Genomic DNA, 14,440 nt, shown 5'->3' on the forward strand with positions numbered 1-14,440 from the left:
TTCCAAACATGACAGGAAGTCAGCTTCCCAGCGGAGCCTCTCAATGAATCCTGAAGCCTGACTGCGATGCTGATATGAGGGGATGAAGGCCAAGGCTGATGGAAAAGGGACGCTTGTGCCAACACCAAGTTTTTGTGGCCGTCATTCTGGGTCGGCTGCCAACTTACCCATGCACTCAAAAATGTAACCACGTAAATATGATCCACATGGCATCCTCAACTTGAAATGTTTAACGCTATCTAGACATCCCCATCTATAAAAATGGATGAAGACTCCTCATAGACCCACTTAAAATATGATCCATATGACTTTCCATATGTAAGACAGTTTAATTTCTGTGACAGTGCAGTGAATTGAGCAGTTGGAGCAGTCCTGTTTGCTGTAAAGAGACATGAATGGAACAGAACTTCAATACCAGAAAGCCCTTAAAAATAAGCGCTTGAAGTTTTTAAGTTCTGGAACAAAATGTAGTAAAAGCTTCGACCCATCCCCATAAACACACAGGAATATGACCGATTCTTTACTGCTTTTGTTCAAGTTTAAACAAGGCACTTACAGAGAGGGCACTGGACCTCGTAATGACCCCCTGCAGAGATTCACATACCACAACAAACAGGAATGCCCCTTTGAAAAACAAGCAGGGTGGGGAAGCGGTCAACTGGAACAAATTACTGGGGAGTTGAGCAGCTCTGTGGCAGCCAGTGGGGTAGCAAGAAAAAGCAAAGGAAACGCCACTTGAACCTGCTTCCTTTTTAAATAATCTTAATCCAAAACCCTAAGCGCAGTACAGAAACCAGGACCAGAGCACAGAGTTGGAAATGAAGTGGAGCTAGACTGAGGATAGAGGGAAGGAGAGGTGCATTCACACAACGAGTGGTGAAGGGTATGGAATGGGCTACCTAGGGTTACCGTGTCATCCAGGAACACTGGGATCCTTTAAGACCAAACTTGACAAAGTTCTGAGATCAATCAGCTGCTAATAACCGGACGAGCTTAGATGGGCTGAATGGCCCCCCCTTGCTCGTAAACTTTCTTATGTTCTAATGACTCACAAGGTAAAGCTCTGTCATGAGGAGCCGTGTATTGCTGAGTCCAGATTGACCCAGAGCCTGACATTCCACAGTGTCCCTAGAGGAGCGGACTGGAGGTGAAGTGAAGACAGGGCAGAGAGGTCAAGGGCAGAGGTCAGGAAGAGCCACTCTGGCCAGGCAAGAGCAAACATCGGAGGAATCTGCCTGGCCGGGGGGTTCAGGTACAGGTCAAGGTTTCATTTGACCTTTACCTGCAGTATAGGTGAGTCCCATACTTTCACCAGCAGTGGTATGTGAGGAATCCCAACAGAGAGAGAGAGCGAGAGCAAGGATGAAAGCAAACAGTCCTGTGAGAGGGGTATCTGTGTGCGCGTGTCACTTTGTAAGTCTGTCTCATTGTGTTTCTGTTTGCACAGGGAGCACCGGGGTAAAGCACAGTAAATGCATGCTATTGGCTTGGGAAAAGCTTATACAAGCAATTGTAGACAGCAGACATTTCTGAGTGTGTGTGTGTGAGTGTGAGTGTGTGGGTGTTAGTTTTGTTGAAGCTACAGATTCTTCTAGGGAAGCCCATATCAATCTATAGTACTGTACATTTTCATGTTCCACGTTGTATGCTAAAGTAAACTATATGCACACTGCTGTGATATTTTTTTATTTGGGAGAATAGGGTTAACAAGATTTCCTGTGCAGGGTCTCACCTGGTTGCTCTCCTCCCCTTGTCTCAGAGCAGGGTGACATCGATCTCAGCCCAGTCCAGTCTGGGAGCTTCTGAAGTAGCAGGAGAGTGCACTGGAACAGGTAGGGCACTAGGACCCCGAGGGGTCTGAGACAGGACTCCATTCCATTAAAAAACACTGTGCGCCTTGGAGCCAGGCAGAGAACATCTCCCACACTGAGCACAGCACAGCACAGCACAGCACAGCACAGCCGGACTCAGGGACACAGAGACACACAGACAACCCCGGACAGCCTCTCTCCAGTGACCGAAAACACCAGGTCCAAGGGCTTGGGTCTGAACCTCCATCATAGAAATGGGAATTAGTTGGAGAGACAAAGTGACTTCCATTGGAAGAGAACAAATGTGATTTGATTTAAAGTAGACAGACTGGCAGATTGACCAGGTAACTCTATTTTGTTTATTTATTTATATATATATATATATATATATTTTTAATTTCATTTCGATTGTGTCTTTTCTTATTTAATATAGGGATACTGGTTAACTGCTGTGAAGTGAAGTGTTTCAAATTGGAACAAGGCTAAAGTTGTGTTGAGAGTCTGAACTTGAGCTGCACTTGGACTGCAGATTTGCGCTCCCCTGTTCCAGTGCTGTGAGCATGCTTGCTCTAGTGTAGTTATCTGAAGCTATGCAGCTGCAGCACAGCTATACTGGGGAACAGTTAGAAGGCAGTCTAACACACTACCTGCCCCAGATTAATGTGCTTACACTGCAGTCCAGCTGGGTAGAATCAGGTTCCCCCGACGCTATGGAAGGGTGGCCATGTGGTTAGACCTGTGGACTGAGAGCTAGTGGATTCGGGTTCTACAACCCTGGGTTAGGAAGTCTCTAAGAAGCAAAGTTCCAGGTGGCTCAGTGATTAGAGTGGAGGTCCAGGGCCTTGGAGGTCAGCGATTTGAATTCCAGGAGGTTTCTAGTAATTGCGGTACGATAAAGCAGTTTGAAAACCACAAGGACACCACAACCCTCTACAGAGATGAGGCTGACACAATGTTTCAGCTCTGACATGACAGGGAGAGAGGGAGAAACAGAGAGAGAGAGAAATAGAGAGCCGAGGAATGAAAACTGTACAGGACAGCAGGCTTACAAGACTTTCAAAAAGGTAAAAACTAAGTTCGAAAAATCTCTCTCACTAAACAGGAATCCTACACAAAAGAGACTATTCTTGCCACCCAAACTAAATGTTTAACAGCACAAATCCCAGGAGTGTGCCCCTGACTGCCTGGCATGATCACACGCATCCCAGGAGTGTGCACCTGACTGCCTGGCATGATCACACACATCCCAGGGAGTGTGCCCCTGACTGCCTGGCATGATCACACACATCCCAGGAGTGTGCCCCTGGCTGCCTGGCATGATCACACACATCCCAGGAGTGTGCCCCTGACTGCCTGGCATGATCACACACATCCCAGGAGTGTGCCCCTGACTGCCTGGCATGATCACACACATCCCAGGAGTGTGCCCCTGACTGCCTGGCATGATCACACACATCCCAGGAGTGTGCCCCTGACTGCCTGGCATGATCACACACATCCCAGGAGTGTGCCCCTGACTGCCTGGCATGATCACACACATCCCAGGAGTGTGCCCCTGACTGCCTGGCATGATCACACACATCCCAGGAGTGTGCCCCTGACTGCCTGACATGATCACACACATCCCAGGAGTGTGCCCCCGACTGCCTGACATGATCACACACATCCCAGGAGTGTGCCCCTGACTGCCTGACATGATCACACACATCCCAGGGAGTGTGCCCCTGACTGCCTGGCATGATCACACACATCCCAGGGAGTGTGCCCCTGACTGCCTGGCATGATCACACACATCCCAGGAGTGTGCCCCTGACTGCCTGGCATGATCACACACATCCCAGGGAGTGTGCCCCTGACTGCCTGGCATGATCACACACATCCCAGGAGTGTGCCCCCGACTGCCTGGTATGATCACACACATCCCAGGAGTGTGCCCCTGACTGCCTGGCATGATCACACACATCCCAGGAGTGTGCCCCTGACTGTCTGGCATGATCACACACATCCCAGGAGTGTGCCCCTGACTGTCTGGCATGATCACACACATCCCAGGGAGTGTGCCCCTGACCGCCTGACATGATCATACACATCCCAGGAGTGTGCCCCTGACTGCCTGGTATGATCACACACATCCCAGGAGTGTGCCCCTGACCGCCTGGCATGATCACACACATCCCAGGGAGTGTGCCCCTGACTGCCTGGCATGATCACCTACTGGATAGCTAGTAGCAATAGTTTTTTTATTTTTGTTTTATTAATGGGGTAACATAAAGTTGATTGCAACACAACTGGGCGATGCGTACCAAGGCAACACAAATCAAAGCTCTGTAGCGACACTTCAAAGATTATGATGCGATGATCCGCAGAGCATTTTTAAACGAAATACAAGCTGAAAAAAGGAATGTAGGGTGGGTCACTTTGAACAAGCAGCAACAGCTAAGAGCTGAATATTCCTAGGGCTGTTAACGCCCAAACAGTGTACAGAAACAGCAGTGAGGTTGCTGTGGCGTAGATCATTGAAGTGAAGTGTGGAGTAGTGTCTTAAAAGAAGCCATAACATAGGCCTGCACATTCTCTACAACAAAGAGTGCTTCTGTCTAAAAGCAGGCTCTTTGTGTCAGCGTCCCTCTGGTTGCTGAGGTGTGTACACAGCCAGGCGTTGCTGCTTGTACTGTGATTGGATTGTTCCTCCCTGTACTCTGAGAGCACAGCGCAGCTCTGCAGAGCTCTGAGAGCACAGCACAGCTCTGCAGAGCTCTGAGAGCACAGCGCAGCTCTGCAGAGCTCTGAGAGCACAGCGCAGCTCTGCAGAGCTCTGAGAGCACAGCGCAGCCACATGCCTCGATTTGTTCTGCTGCTACCAGGCGTCTGCTCTCCTCTCTCTCCCTCACCAGCAGAGCCTGCTGGCCCCTTTTTCTAGCAGCTTATCAAACTCGCACACACCCTCCCTCGCTCACACTGACACAAACATGTACATGTTTTGCATAGCTACCCTTCTGGAGACACTGTTCTGCAATTAATAACTCTTCACTCACAGAAAGGAAAGCTACAGATTTGTACTCTTAGCAACAGAGATTTATTTGAGTGAAAATATTTTGTTTTTCCGAGTGGGGTGCGCTCTATATTATTGGCTTGTCAGGACTTTAAAAAAATGTACTTTCCACAAACGCACCCAGAACTGTTAATGTGAGCGGTGGAGGGGAGTGGAGGGGAGGAGAGGGTAGGGAAGGTAGGTTGAGGGGTGTATAGTATGTAAGCCCTTTTCACAAAGATCAAACTCATGTGGGTGGTAAAATATTTAGACCTCTAAAGTATCTATTATAGAATTCAAGAGACAAACACTGTATCACAAGCAAGGAAAGGAAGCAGCCACAGAAAGTAGCAAATAAACTGATACATTTCTTCCACAAAACAAAAAATAAAAACCAAACAAACAAGCAAGCACTGAAGCATTTGAAAGTACTGGAGGTGTTTTAATTACAATTAGTTCTGCGTCTCTTGCTTATTACGAACTTGAAATGTGAGACTGCCCTCTTCTGGCCAAATTTAGCTATTGCTCCTGTTAATTTCCATCATTTAAAACATTTTTGCTTTTCAAAGTGTTTTTTTTCTGCTATTGCTCAGCAGTGTGGAATGTGTATTGATCCTCGCCATTGTGACAATATTGGTATAGCAGAACAGTAATCAAATCACCTTAATAAACCCCTGAAATGTGTTTCTCTGTTATTTGCCCTACAGGTGCGTCCCTGAAATGTTTCAACAAGCAAAAGCCAACTTTCCCTCCTCCTCTACCTTCCTCCTCCTCCTCCTCTCCCTCCACCCCTCCCTCCCTACTGGGGCTCCCGGTCACCCCCACATCCCCTCCGTGGTGCCCCACGCCACCCTGTTCCTGTCCAGCCCTCGCTTCAGCGCCCGGCCCCAGCTGGACTTCACCACGTACTGCAACTCCAGCTGCTACCAGCAGGGGGAGTTGCCGGCCAGCCGGGAGTCCCTGAGCGAAAGGCTGGCCTACGAGACTTTGTACGCTGATGGCAGGCGCACCCTGACCACCGTGGACCTGGAGGAGGAGGGGGAGGACACCGCAGCTCAGCCTCCACCCACCAGGGGGAGCCCCGTCCCAGCTCCTCACCGGAGGCGCAAGCGTCAGATCTACGGGGCGGACGGCCGTTTCAACATCAGGGGAAACAACTTCTTGCTTGACTACCCGTTCTCCACAGCCGTGCGCATCTCCACGGGCTGCACCGGGGTCCTGGTGTCGGAGAGCCATGTCCTCACGGCCGCCCACTGCGTGCATGATGGGAAGGATTACGTCAAGGGCGCCCGCAAGCTGAGAGTGGGCTTCCTGGTGCCCCCCAGCAACGCCACCCGGACCGGGCACCCCTCCTCCTCTGCCAGGTCTGTGAAGACGGCGGCCGTGCGGTGGGTCAGGGTGAAGCGAACCCGGGTCCCCAAAGGCTGGATCCAGGGCCCCCAAGAGATCAGCATGGACTTCGACTACTCCCTGCTGGAGCTGCGCTGGCCCCACAAGCAGCCCTACATGCGGCTCTCGGTAGCCCCGTCAGCAAAGGACCTGGCTGGGAAGAGGATCCACTTCTCTGGGTTCGACAGTGACCGCCCCGGGGAGCTGGTGTATCGGTTCTGCCCGGTGGAGGACGAGTCCAATGATCTGATCTACCAGCACTGCGACGCCCGGCCGGGGGCCAGCGGCTCGGGGGTGTACGGCCGTGTGTGGGACCCCGTCGCAGAGCGCTGGGAGAGGAAGGTCATCGGAGTCTTCTCCGGACACCAGTGGCTGGAGGTCAACGGGGAGAACCACGACTTCAACGTGGCTGTGCGTCTCACGCCGCTCAAGTTTGCACAGATCTGCTACTGGGTTCGAGGGAACCACGTGGACTGCCAGCAGGACTGAGAACCAAACCCAAACTCTGTCTGTGCACTAAACAGCACAAACATCAAACGTATCAAACTTAAAGAAGCACGACTCGAGGAGAGCAGACTCCCAAAGGCCTGGGTTTGTTTTTCTTTGTTAGGCGGTCTTTTGTTTTATTTTATTTTTTAAACTTTAAAGCACTTTTTTTTCTTTCTTGATTTAATTCAAGTATGAGCAAAACTGTGATCCCAGTCTTGGATCTAACAGTTATGCAGCTCAACAATCATGCTTTTGTGCACTATAACGGGTCATCAATAACTATTAAACACTCAATAGTGCTAAGTTAAAAAAAAAAACACTACAAGAAGTTCAGTGATAAACGTCTCAATTAAGCCTGACACTCATACTAACTAGAAGTCCACCCCTCTAAGCTCTCCAGCTGTGCTCGACAGGGTCACAATGCCTCAGCTGTATCCACTGAGCCTCTCGGCCTGCCCGTGTCAGTGGGTGATTGGCACAGTATAACACAGCCCTTCTTTGCACGTGTCTCATAGATTAAGAAGGAAAGATTGTTGGATGCATTGATTCTCTTAAAAACCGTCTCCCGTGGAATGTTTCTTGCAATGTATTTTTGGAAAAAATGGCTTTATCTATTTTAATAAACTAAATTTTAAACTGTTTGCTTTTCTTGTCACACGTGTCAGAGAATCACATCTACCCACTTACACACTGTCCATTACAGTACCCTGGGTTTCTCCATTGCCTCTATCCCAGTCTTACCCACTGGAGAATACTCATTCAGTCCACAGTGACTGGATACCTATTGTAACGATACAATAATATCACAATATGATACTAGGCATTGCGATACATGTGGTGGTCCTGATGCTTTTAGATCAAATGATCATTTAATGATGGATTCTTTTGTCAAAAGACACAAATGTAATGAGTTAAGGAGATCATGTATTCACGCTAACTATAAAACACAGTTGCTCTTCATTCAGCTGAGCTGTGTTGTGCTTTTGGTTTGGTATCATGATACGAACGATACAGACCTCCACTAGGATGCAGTATGCCATGTAAAGAAAGTATCAGATTCATGGATACATGATGAACCGTTAAACCCCTGATACCCTAATTAAGTTTGGTTGCGTATAAAGAAACCACATGGTTCCCACCACATTCCAGTAGACCCAGGAGGAGTCAAGTGCCACACCAGTCCTGCAGCTTGTAGGGGAGGGGAACAGTACTTTACAAATGGATTTCATAGTCTGTTCAGCGAATCAGGTTTGTGCAGCGTAGTGGCGACAAATCGAAATACAACCTACCAGATGCACCCGCCAAGTGCGCCCACCTTTAGCCAATCACACTAGTGCTAGAAGTCACATGATCTCCTCACTCCTCACAAGAGTCATTCTCATTGATTCCTTATTGACCAGCAGCTGATAGAATGTTAGACAACGTTTTTTTAAACATGTGTTTGCCACAACATACCTGAACTCTTTTCACATGTTAAAGGAGTGCCAACCATCCTTTAACAAGCCCTGTATTGCCTTATCTTGTTAGTTTATTAGCAGTATGACTGGTCTACTTTTTACTGGGCTGAGAATCTTTTGTTTCTTCAGTTTGGGCCTGTCTGATGAAAATTTATTTTGCAAAGCACTCTTAAAAATGAGGTAATGATGGGAGACACAGACAGAGCATTAATCATGCATGTGTTTATGCGCCGTGTTTAATGTATCCATGGTGACGGTAGGATTTACTGGGATTTACTGGGCCCTGGTGCAAGGCTGTGACTGTGACGTGTTACCGCTCCCTCTGTAAAACAACGCAGCTCATGGCAATTGGAGCCAGAAAAACTACACCCCCCAGAATCCTTCGCAAGGGAGGCAAGAGGCGGGGTTCCAAAACGCGTCGTTCGTTACGCTCAACGTTGGCGCAGCGTGAGGGGAAGGGGAAACTTGTCCAAGATGGCGGCGACCACTGAGAATAGCAATGCCGGCGCTGGCAGTAAAAGAAAACACTTAGGAATCCCCGAAGCAGTGTTTGTGGTAAGGAGGGGAGCGGGGAGGTGTATCTGGGTATTTTATAAAGCACGACTGGCTGGGTCATGGACCTCTGATACGGAGATTGCTGTCTGGATCGGCCGCCGCTCGCCAGTCACATCCTTAAATGGCAGCGCCTGAGACGCGCCTCGATACAGTAACCGCGCCGAGGAGGCAGCTATTGTGAGGAAAAGGGTGGGATCACAAGGATACCAAACTCAGAGACGGTTCAAAAAAACACGGGCTTATCCTTTTTAATGGGATAGACCATCTTTACTTGAAGAGGTATAGAATGGGATTATTCAATTCAAATACAAATAAAAAAAAATGAATTTAACAATAATATTTCAAGCGTCCAGATTTTTCAATGTTACCACTTGCCTGTTTGTCAGTGTGTCAGTTACACGCTGATATATAGAGTGTCTTAATAATGGATGATGTTTGCGCATCGCGTTTAAATAAAGGATCCTCAGTTGTTTGTCAGCGTATAATATACCTATCAGATATCTTCCATGGATGTCACTTAAGACAGCTGCGTATAATTTTTTTTTGTTTTTACTGTCTTGGTGCGTATCAAGATTAATAACAGGAAAAAAGTTTCTAATATAATTTGGATCTGTTTTTATTTCTAGGATTTTTTTTATTGTGCCCTACTACCAAAAAAAAAAAAAAGATGCTGGAGTTATGCTATGATGTTTGACAGGTGGCACTATGCTGGTACTGTTGCACAAACCGAATTCCCAAGGCCAGTCCTGTTTAGTGGTGACTGCAGTGGGTTTGTAGAGATCCGTGCTATCATCTAGAACTGTCTACAGGCAGCCAGGGACACAGACATCCCTTCTCAATGTCAGTGCAGTGTTTGAAAATGAAGAGGCACTGATACCAACAGCTAAAACTGCCCTGTGGCGTGGGATCAAACTGCCCTGTGGCAACATGAGTCCTCAAGAACTAGGGAGCACAGGAGCAAAAACCTTTCATTACAAAGAACACTCTGGGTTTACATGTAATCAACAGATACCCAAGAAATACAGAGGCTTTTAATGGAAATGTTTAGTCTTTGGCACTATGGCTTGGGCCAAATATATATATATATATATATATATATAATATATATATGTGTGTGTGTGTGTACACAAATGGTTAAATTAAAGTATTTATTTCAGCATGTTTCACACAAAAAGCCCTTCAGCTGAATAGAAAGGAAAGTAAACACAGTGCATGTACATCCAAAAAAACCTTTTCATTTTTGTACACTGCAGTTATACCGCCTTTCAAACATATATACATACACACACACACACACACACCCCATATATGTGTGTGTTTTTCTTATTGTCTTCCCCCTCTCTCTTGGTCAGGAGGATGTGGAAGCGTTCATGAAGCTGCCTGGCAATTGCACAGCGGACGCAGTGCTGAGGAAACTGGATGAGCAGTATCAGAAATACAAGTTCATGGAGCTGAACCTGGCTCAGAAGAAACTGAGGTAGGACAGGAGCACAGCACAGCACAGGGATGCAAACAAGAGCAGTCTCACCCAGCACAGCACAGGGATGCAAACAAGAGCAGTCTCACCCAGTCCAGCACAGGGATGCAAACAAGAGCAGTCTCACCCAGCACAGCACAGGGGTGCAAACAAGAGCAGTCTCACCCAGCACAGCACAGGGATGCAAACAAGAGCAGTCTCACCCAGTCCAGCACAGGGGTGCAAACAAGAGCAGTCTCACCCAGCACAGCACAGGGGTGCAAACAAGAGCAGTCTCACCCAGCACAGCACAGGGATGCAAACAAGAGCAGTCTCACCCAGTCCAGCTTGTAATACGAGCTTGATTAGCCCCAGTGTATAGCTGTCTTATTCAACTCCTAGCAAAACCAGGATTGGATCAAACTGCTATGCAATGGGAGTCTTAAATAGAAATACATATTTCAATCGATGACACCAAGCCACTTTGCACTACTGACTTTTTTATCTTTTTCCTTCCAGGTTAAGAAGTCAGATCCCCCAAATTAAACAGACATTAGAAATTTTAAGACACATGCAGAAGAAAAAGGTAAGGGACGTTTTTAAGTTACATCAGTTCAGTGTCGTTGATCAGCTGGAAAATTACATTTCCTACTGTTCATTTTGTCCATTTATTAATTTTTTTAAATTTCAAAATGTTCAGAATGTACCGCACTAGAACAACTGCTTCCTCTGCTTAGTTTATGGATTAAAAAAACAACCAAAAAAACCCAACATTTAGGTCAAATCCATTCATTGTATAAACTGGCTTACGTTTCTGTCCCTTGCAGGAGACCACAGATCCCATGGAAACCCGATTTCTATTGGCTGACAACCTCTACTGCAAAGCCTTGGTCCCACCCACAGATAAAGTGTGCTTGTGGTTAGGGGTAAGTGTGCATCCTGTTTGCTCTGCTCGTGTCCAGTTTTTGTACCACATGGACAGTGAGTTAGACGGATGATTGCTTGATTGTATATTATTACCTTCACTTGAGAGATGATGGCAGTGCATTGGCTGTCACGTTTCAGAGAGAGGCAAGTCTTATTAAACTCCTAGTAAAACCAGAACTGGATTTAACTGCAATGCAATGGGAGTCTTCTTTCCATTGAAGTAACCCTTGGTGGAATTCTTGATGGTGCTTTTGTGAAATCTTTAAGTTGCATACCAGTAGGGTTTCTCTGTAGAGCAGGGAGTATGTTTGAATGTGACGTGATAAACCCTGTGCAGGCGAATGTGATGCTGGAGTACGATATAGACGAGGCCCAGGCGCTGCTAGAGAAGAACCTGGCCACCGCCACACGGAACCTGGACTCGCTGGAGGAGGACCTGGACTTCCTCCGAGACCAGTTCACCACCACCGAGGTCAGTATCCTTTCACAATGGAGCAGCACCTCATCCACACACATGTGCACACCTTTGAGGCTGGGCTGATCCCGCTGATAACCGCACTGCTGCTACTTTAAAGAAAGTACCAGGTGAAATAATTCCTATCCCAACTTTTATTTCATCCCTAGGATTCAATAATTAAGGAGCTGCCATCCTTACAGTGGCTTTTAAAAAGTGCCAAATAACACGTGAACACTGCAAGAAATGCCCCCAAAAAACAGTTCTTGTGTCTTTCACAGTTCTTGTTTGTTTTGTTATTTGCTACTTTTTAAAATTCTATAAGGATGGTTGCCCTGTAATGAATGTGATGGTGATGTAATTTGAGACCAGCATTAGAGAGTAGCGCTGTGCTGAAGGTATGGTTTACTCAGCTCAAGTATTGAGAGCAGCATTAGAGAGTAGCGCTGTGCTGAAGGTATGATTTACTCAGCTCAAGTATTGAGAGTAGCGCTGTGCTGAAGGTATGATTTACTCAGCTCAAGTACTGAGAGCAGCATTAGAGAGTAGCGCTGTGCTCAAGGTATGGTTTACTCAGCTCAAGTATTGAGAGCAGCATTAGAGAGTAGCGCTGTGCTCAAGGTATGATTTACTCAGCTCAAGTATTGATGGCTGTTGGGTTTGGGCTCAGTTCCTGTTTTTCAATTCCATTGCCAATTCCTTTTTTAAATCCATTTCCAATTTAAATTCCAATTCCCTTTTCATCAATTCCAATTACAAATTGCAATTAGCAGCATTCTGTTAAAACGAGCTTCTCGCAGTGGCAACAAATGACTTCAGTTGAAGTCCCTGTTAGTCAATTAAACTGGCTTTAAATGAAAGCATTTGAACAGTTATTATGTCTCTAAAATATCAATTCCAGAAAGGAATTGGAATTGATTTGAAAGAGGAATTGGAACTGTAGAACAGGAATGGACCCCAGCCCTGGTTGGGGAGGCTCCTGGATCCAGCCTTTGTCTTTCTTGTGCTGTGATAACCGCGCACCTCAGTCTTCCTTAACCAGCCCCCCTCTCAGACATGGCGCGCGTGTACAACTGGGACGTGAAGAGGAGGAACAAGGACAACCCTTCCAAGAGCGGCGACAAGTCTTAAGGGACACGCCTTTCTCAAGAGCCCAGCATTCTTTTCTGTTCTATAAAATCAGCAAGTTTATTTTTTTATTTTATTCAGAGACTGGATATCCTTCACACTCACACCACTTTCCAAGCCAACAGATCCCCGCTAGCGGCGAGGCAAGGCGCAAGAGTCAGAGCCTCGGCACGCTTGGAGTAGCCCGTGGAGGCGGTGATTGGGGGCAGTGGCTGATGGGCGTCCTTGTATACATTCTATAACCAGGCATTCAGCAGTATTGCTGTGGCCACTTAAGAGTGACCCTGTGGCCACCAAAACCATTTAGAGTTCCACTGGCCACCCCCTTTTTTTTTTTTTTTTTTTTAATTAGCACCACGCCTTTCAAGTTTAGTGGAGAAGCTGTGGCTGCCAGTGCACTGTGGTATTTATTTGTCTGTATAAAGAAAAGAAAAAAAAAAAGCCAAGTTGATTTGACGCATGGTCTGATGTGTGTGTGCTTGTTTTATCTATGAAATGAATTGTTATTGAAGAACAATGTTGATGGTGTCCTTGTTAATAGCTAAGCTCTGATCGTTAATCCTGGTCTGCACTCCTCCACCCCTCCCAAGTGTTTCTGCACCGTTCCCTTGTAACCACAGCGACCCCTGCAGGTGAAATGCCTCGGGCGCCGTGGAAGAGTGTCTCCCCTCTCATCTTGTCTTTGTAGTGTGTTGTAGCTGGCAATGGCAGGGTTGATCCAGCCAAGTATTCTCATTAGTAATCACTTCAGGGAGTGGATAGCTCCAGTGTATCCTCTTCAACCACACAAAGAACAGAGGCCCCCTCTCGCCTGCAGTCTCTGCACAGCACTCTAGATTGATCTGCAACGCCACAAATCACCTGCTCTGAGCTCTGTGCTGAAAGACTTGACCCGCCTCCCTTCCATACCAGTGCTTCCCCACTCTAACCCTTGATGACTGTTCCACTCCAGGACTTTGTTCAGTGACGGCAGGGAAGGAAAGACCTGTTGCCGAGCAGTGTGAGCCATTCCTGGTTTTACTAGGAGTTTAATAAGAGGCACTGGAGCTGATCAAGCACATGCTCAAACCTGGAGTGGCTGAATCTGCTATGCAATAGAGGTCTCTTCTATCTCTGAACTGGACTTGAATGCACTCGAGTGCCTGAGTTGGGAACCGCTGCTCTGCACCCCTGGATCTCAGCTGTGTTTCCCAAGTTACGTTAAACGGCTTGTTTTATCCTCCGAACGCACTGGCACACGACAACACCAAACTTGGCGCACGCTGGTTAATGTAAAAAAAAAAAATTCAGTGATTGGAAGTTGCCAGCAAAACAAATAAATGCAATTCCAACAGTCTGGATGAATCTCCTCTCTCTCATTACTGTGCAGTCGGTAAAGGTCAGACAGACCTTTAATTCTGAAAGAAGACCGAACATCAAGGTTAGATACCCAGGCAGACTGGGACGAGGGGTTACTGTTGCATTCACCTAGGTGCTGTGCTGGGCTTGCCAAGGTGGAGCTAGTAGGTCCATCTGGCTCGTTTGGTCGTGTTGCTTTCTAAACTAGTGTTGAAATAAAAGGTTCAGCCACACTATAGGATGCAGAATTTGGGGGTCTTGTTCCTGCAAAGCTGCATACTAAGGGAGGGGAATAAGAACCCCATTTCATAGCAGTCCAAACAAACCCAGATTTGTTGAATGTGAGCCTTGCAGAATGATATGGGCTGTGTCTTCATTTAGCTACAGTCTGCAAAGCTTCAAATG

At 47.0% G+C, this 14,440-nt stretch overlaps 2 protein-coding genes across 2 annotated transcripts; both read left to right on the forward strand.

The window, feature by feature from the left end:
• Positions 1 to 1,826: 1,826 nt before the first annotated feature.
• Positions 1,827 to 7,361, forward strand: prss23 (serine protease 23). Its single transcript, XM_034903650.2, has 2 exons — positions 1,827 to 2,155; positions 5,550 to 7,361. Exon 2 carries the CDS (start codon positions 5,563 to 5,565, stop codon positions 6,718 to 6,720), a length of 1,158 nt encoding a protein of 385 aa, XP_034759541.2. The 5' UTR covers positions 1,827 to 2,155; positions 5,550 to 5,562; the 3' UTR covers positions 6,721 to 7,361.
• Positions 7,362 to 8,595: 1,234 nt separating this feature from the next.
• LOC117430460 (prefoldin subunit 3-like) lies at positions 8,596 to 14,035 on the forward strand. The gene is made up of 6 exons (XM_059001670.1): positions 8,596 to 8,732; positions 10,085 to 10,209; positions 10,708 to 10,774; positions 11,016 to 11,114; positions 11,453 to 11,591; positions 12,624 to 14,035. Exons 1-6 carry the CDS (start codon positions 8,652 to 8,654, stop codon positions 12,698 to 12,700), a joined length of 588 nt encoding a protein of 195 aa, XP_058857653.1. The 5' UTR covers positions 8,596 to 8,651; the 3' UTR covers positions 12,701 to 14,035.
• Positions 14,036 to 14,440: the final 405 nt, after the last annotated feature.

Source organism: Acipenser ruthenus, chromosome 26, assembly GCF_902713425.1.
Source record: "Acipenser ruthenus chromosome 26, fAciRut3.2 maternal haplotype, whole genome shotgun sequence".
Lineage (NCBI taxonomy): Eukaryota > Metazoa > Chordata > Actinopteri > Acipenseriformes > Acipenseridae > Acipenser > Acipenser ruthenus.

Coding starts and splice junctions, on each gene's coding strand:
- prss23 (XM_034903650.2), top strand. CDS start 5,563: ATGTTTCAACAAGCAAAAGCCAACTTTCCCTCCTCCTCTACCTTCCTC.
- LOC117430460 (XM_059001670.1), top strand. CDS start 8,652: ATGGCGGCGACCACTGAGAATAGCAATGCCGGCGCTGGCAGTAAAAGA. Junction 11,115..11,452: donor AAGTGTGCTTGTGGTTAGGG/GTAAGTGTGCAT, acceptor AACCCTGTGCAG/GCGAATGTGATGCTGGAGTA. Junction 11,592..12,623: donor GTTCACCACCACCGAGGTCA/GTATCCTTTCAC, acceptor CCCCCCTCTCAG/ACATGGCGCGCGTGTACAAC.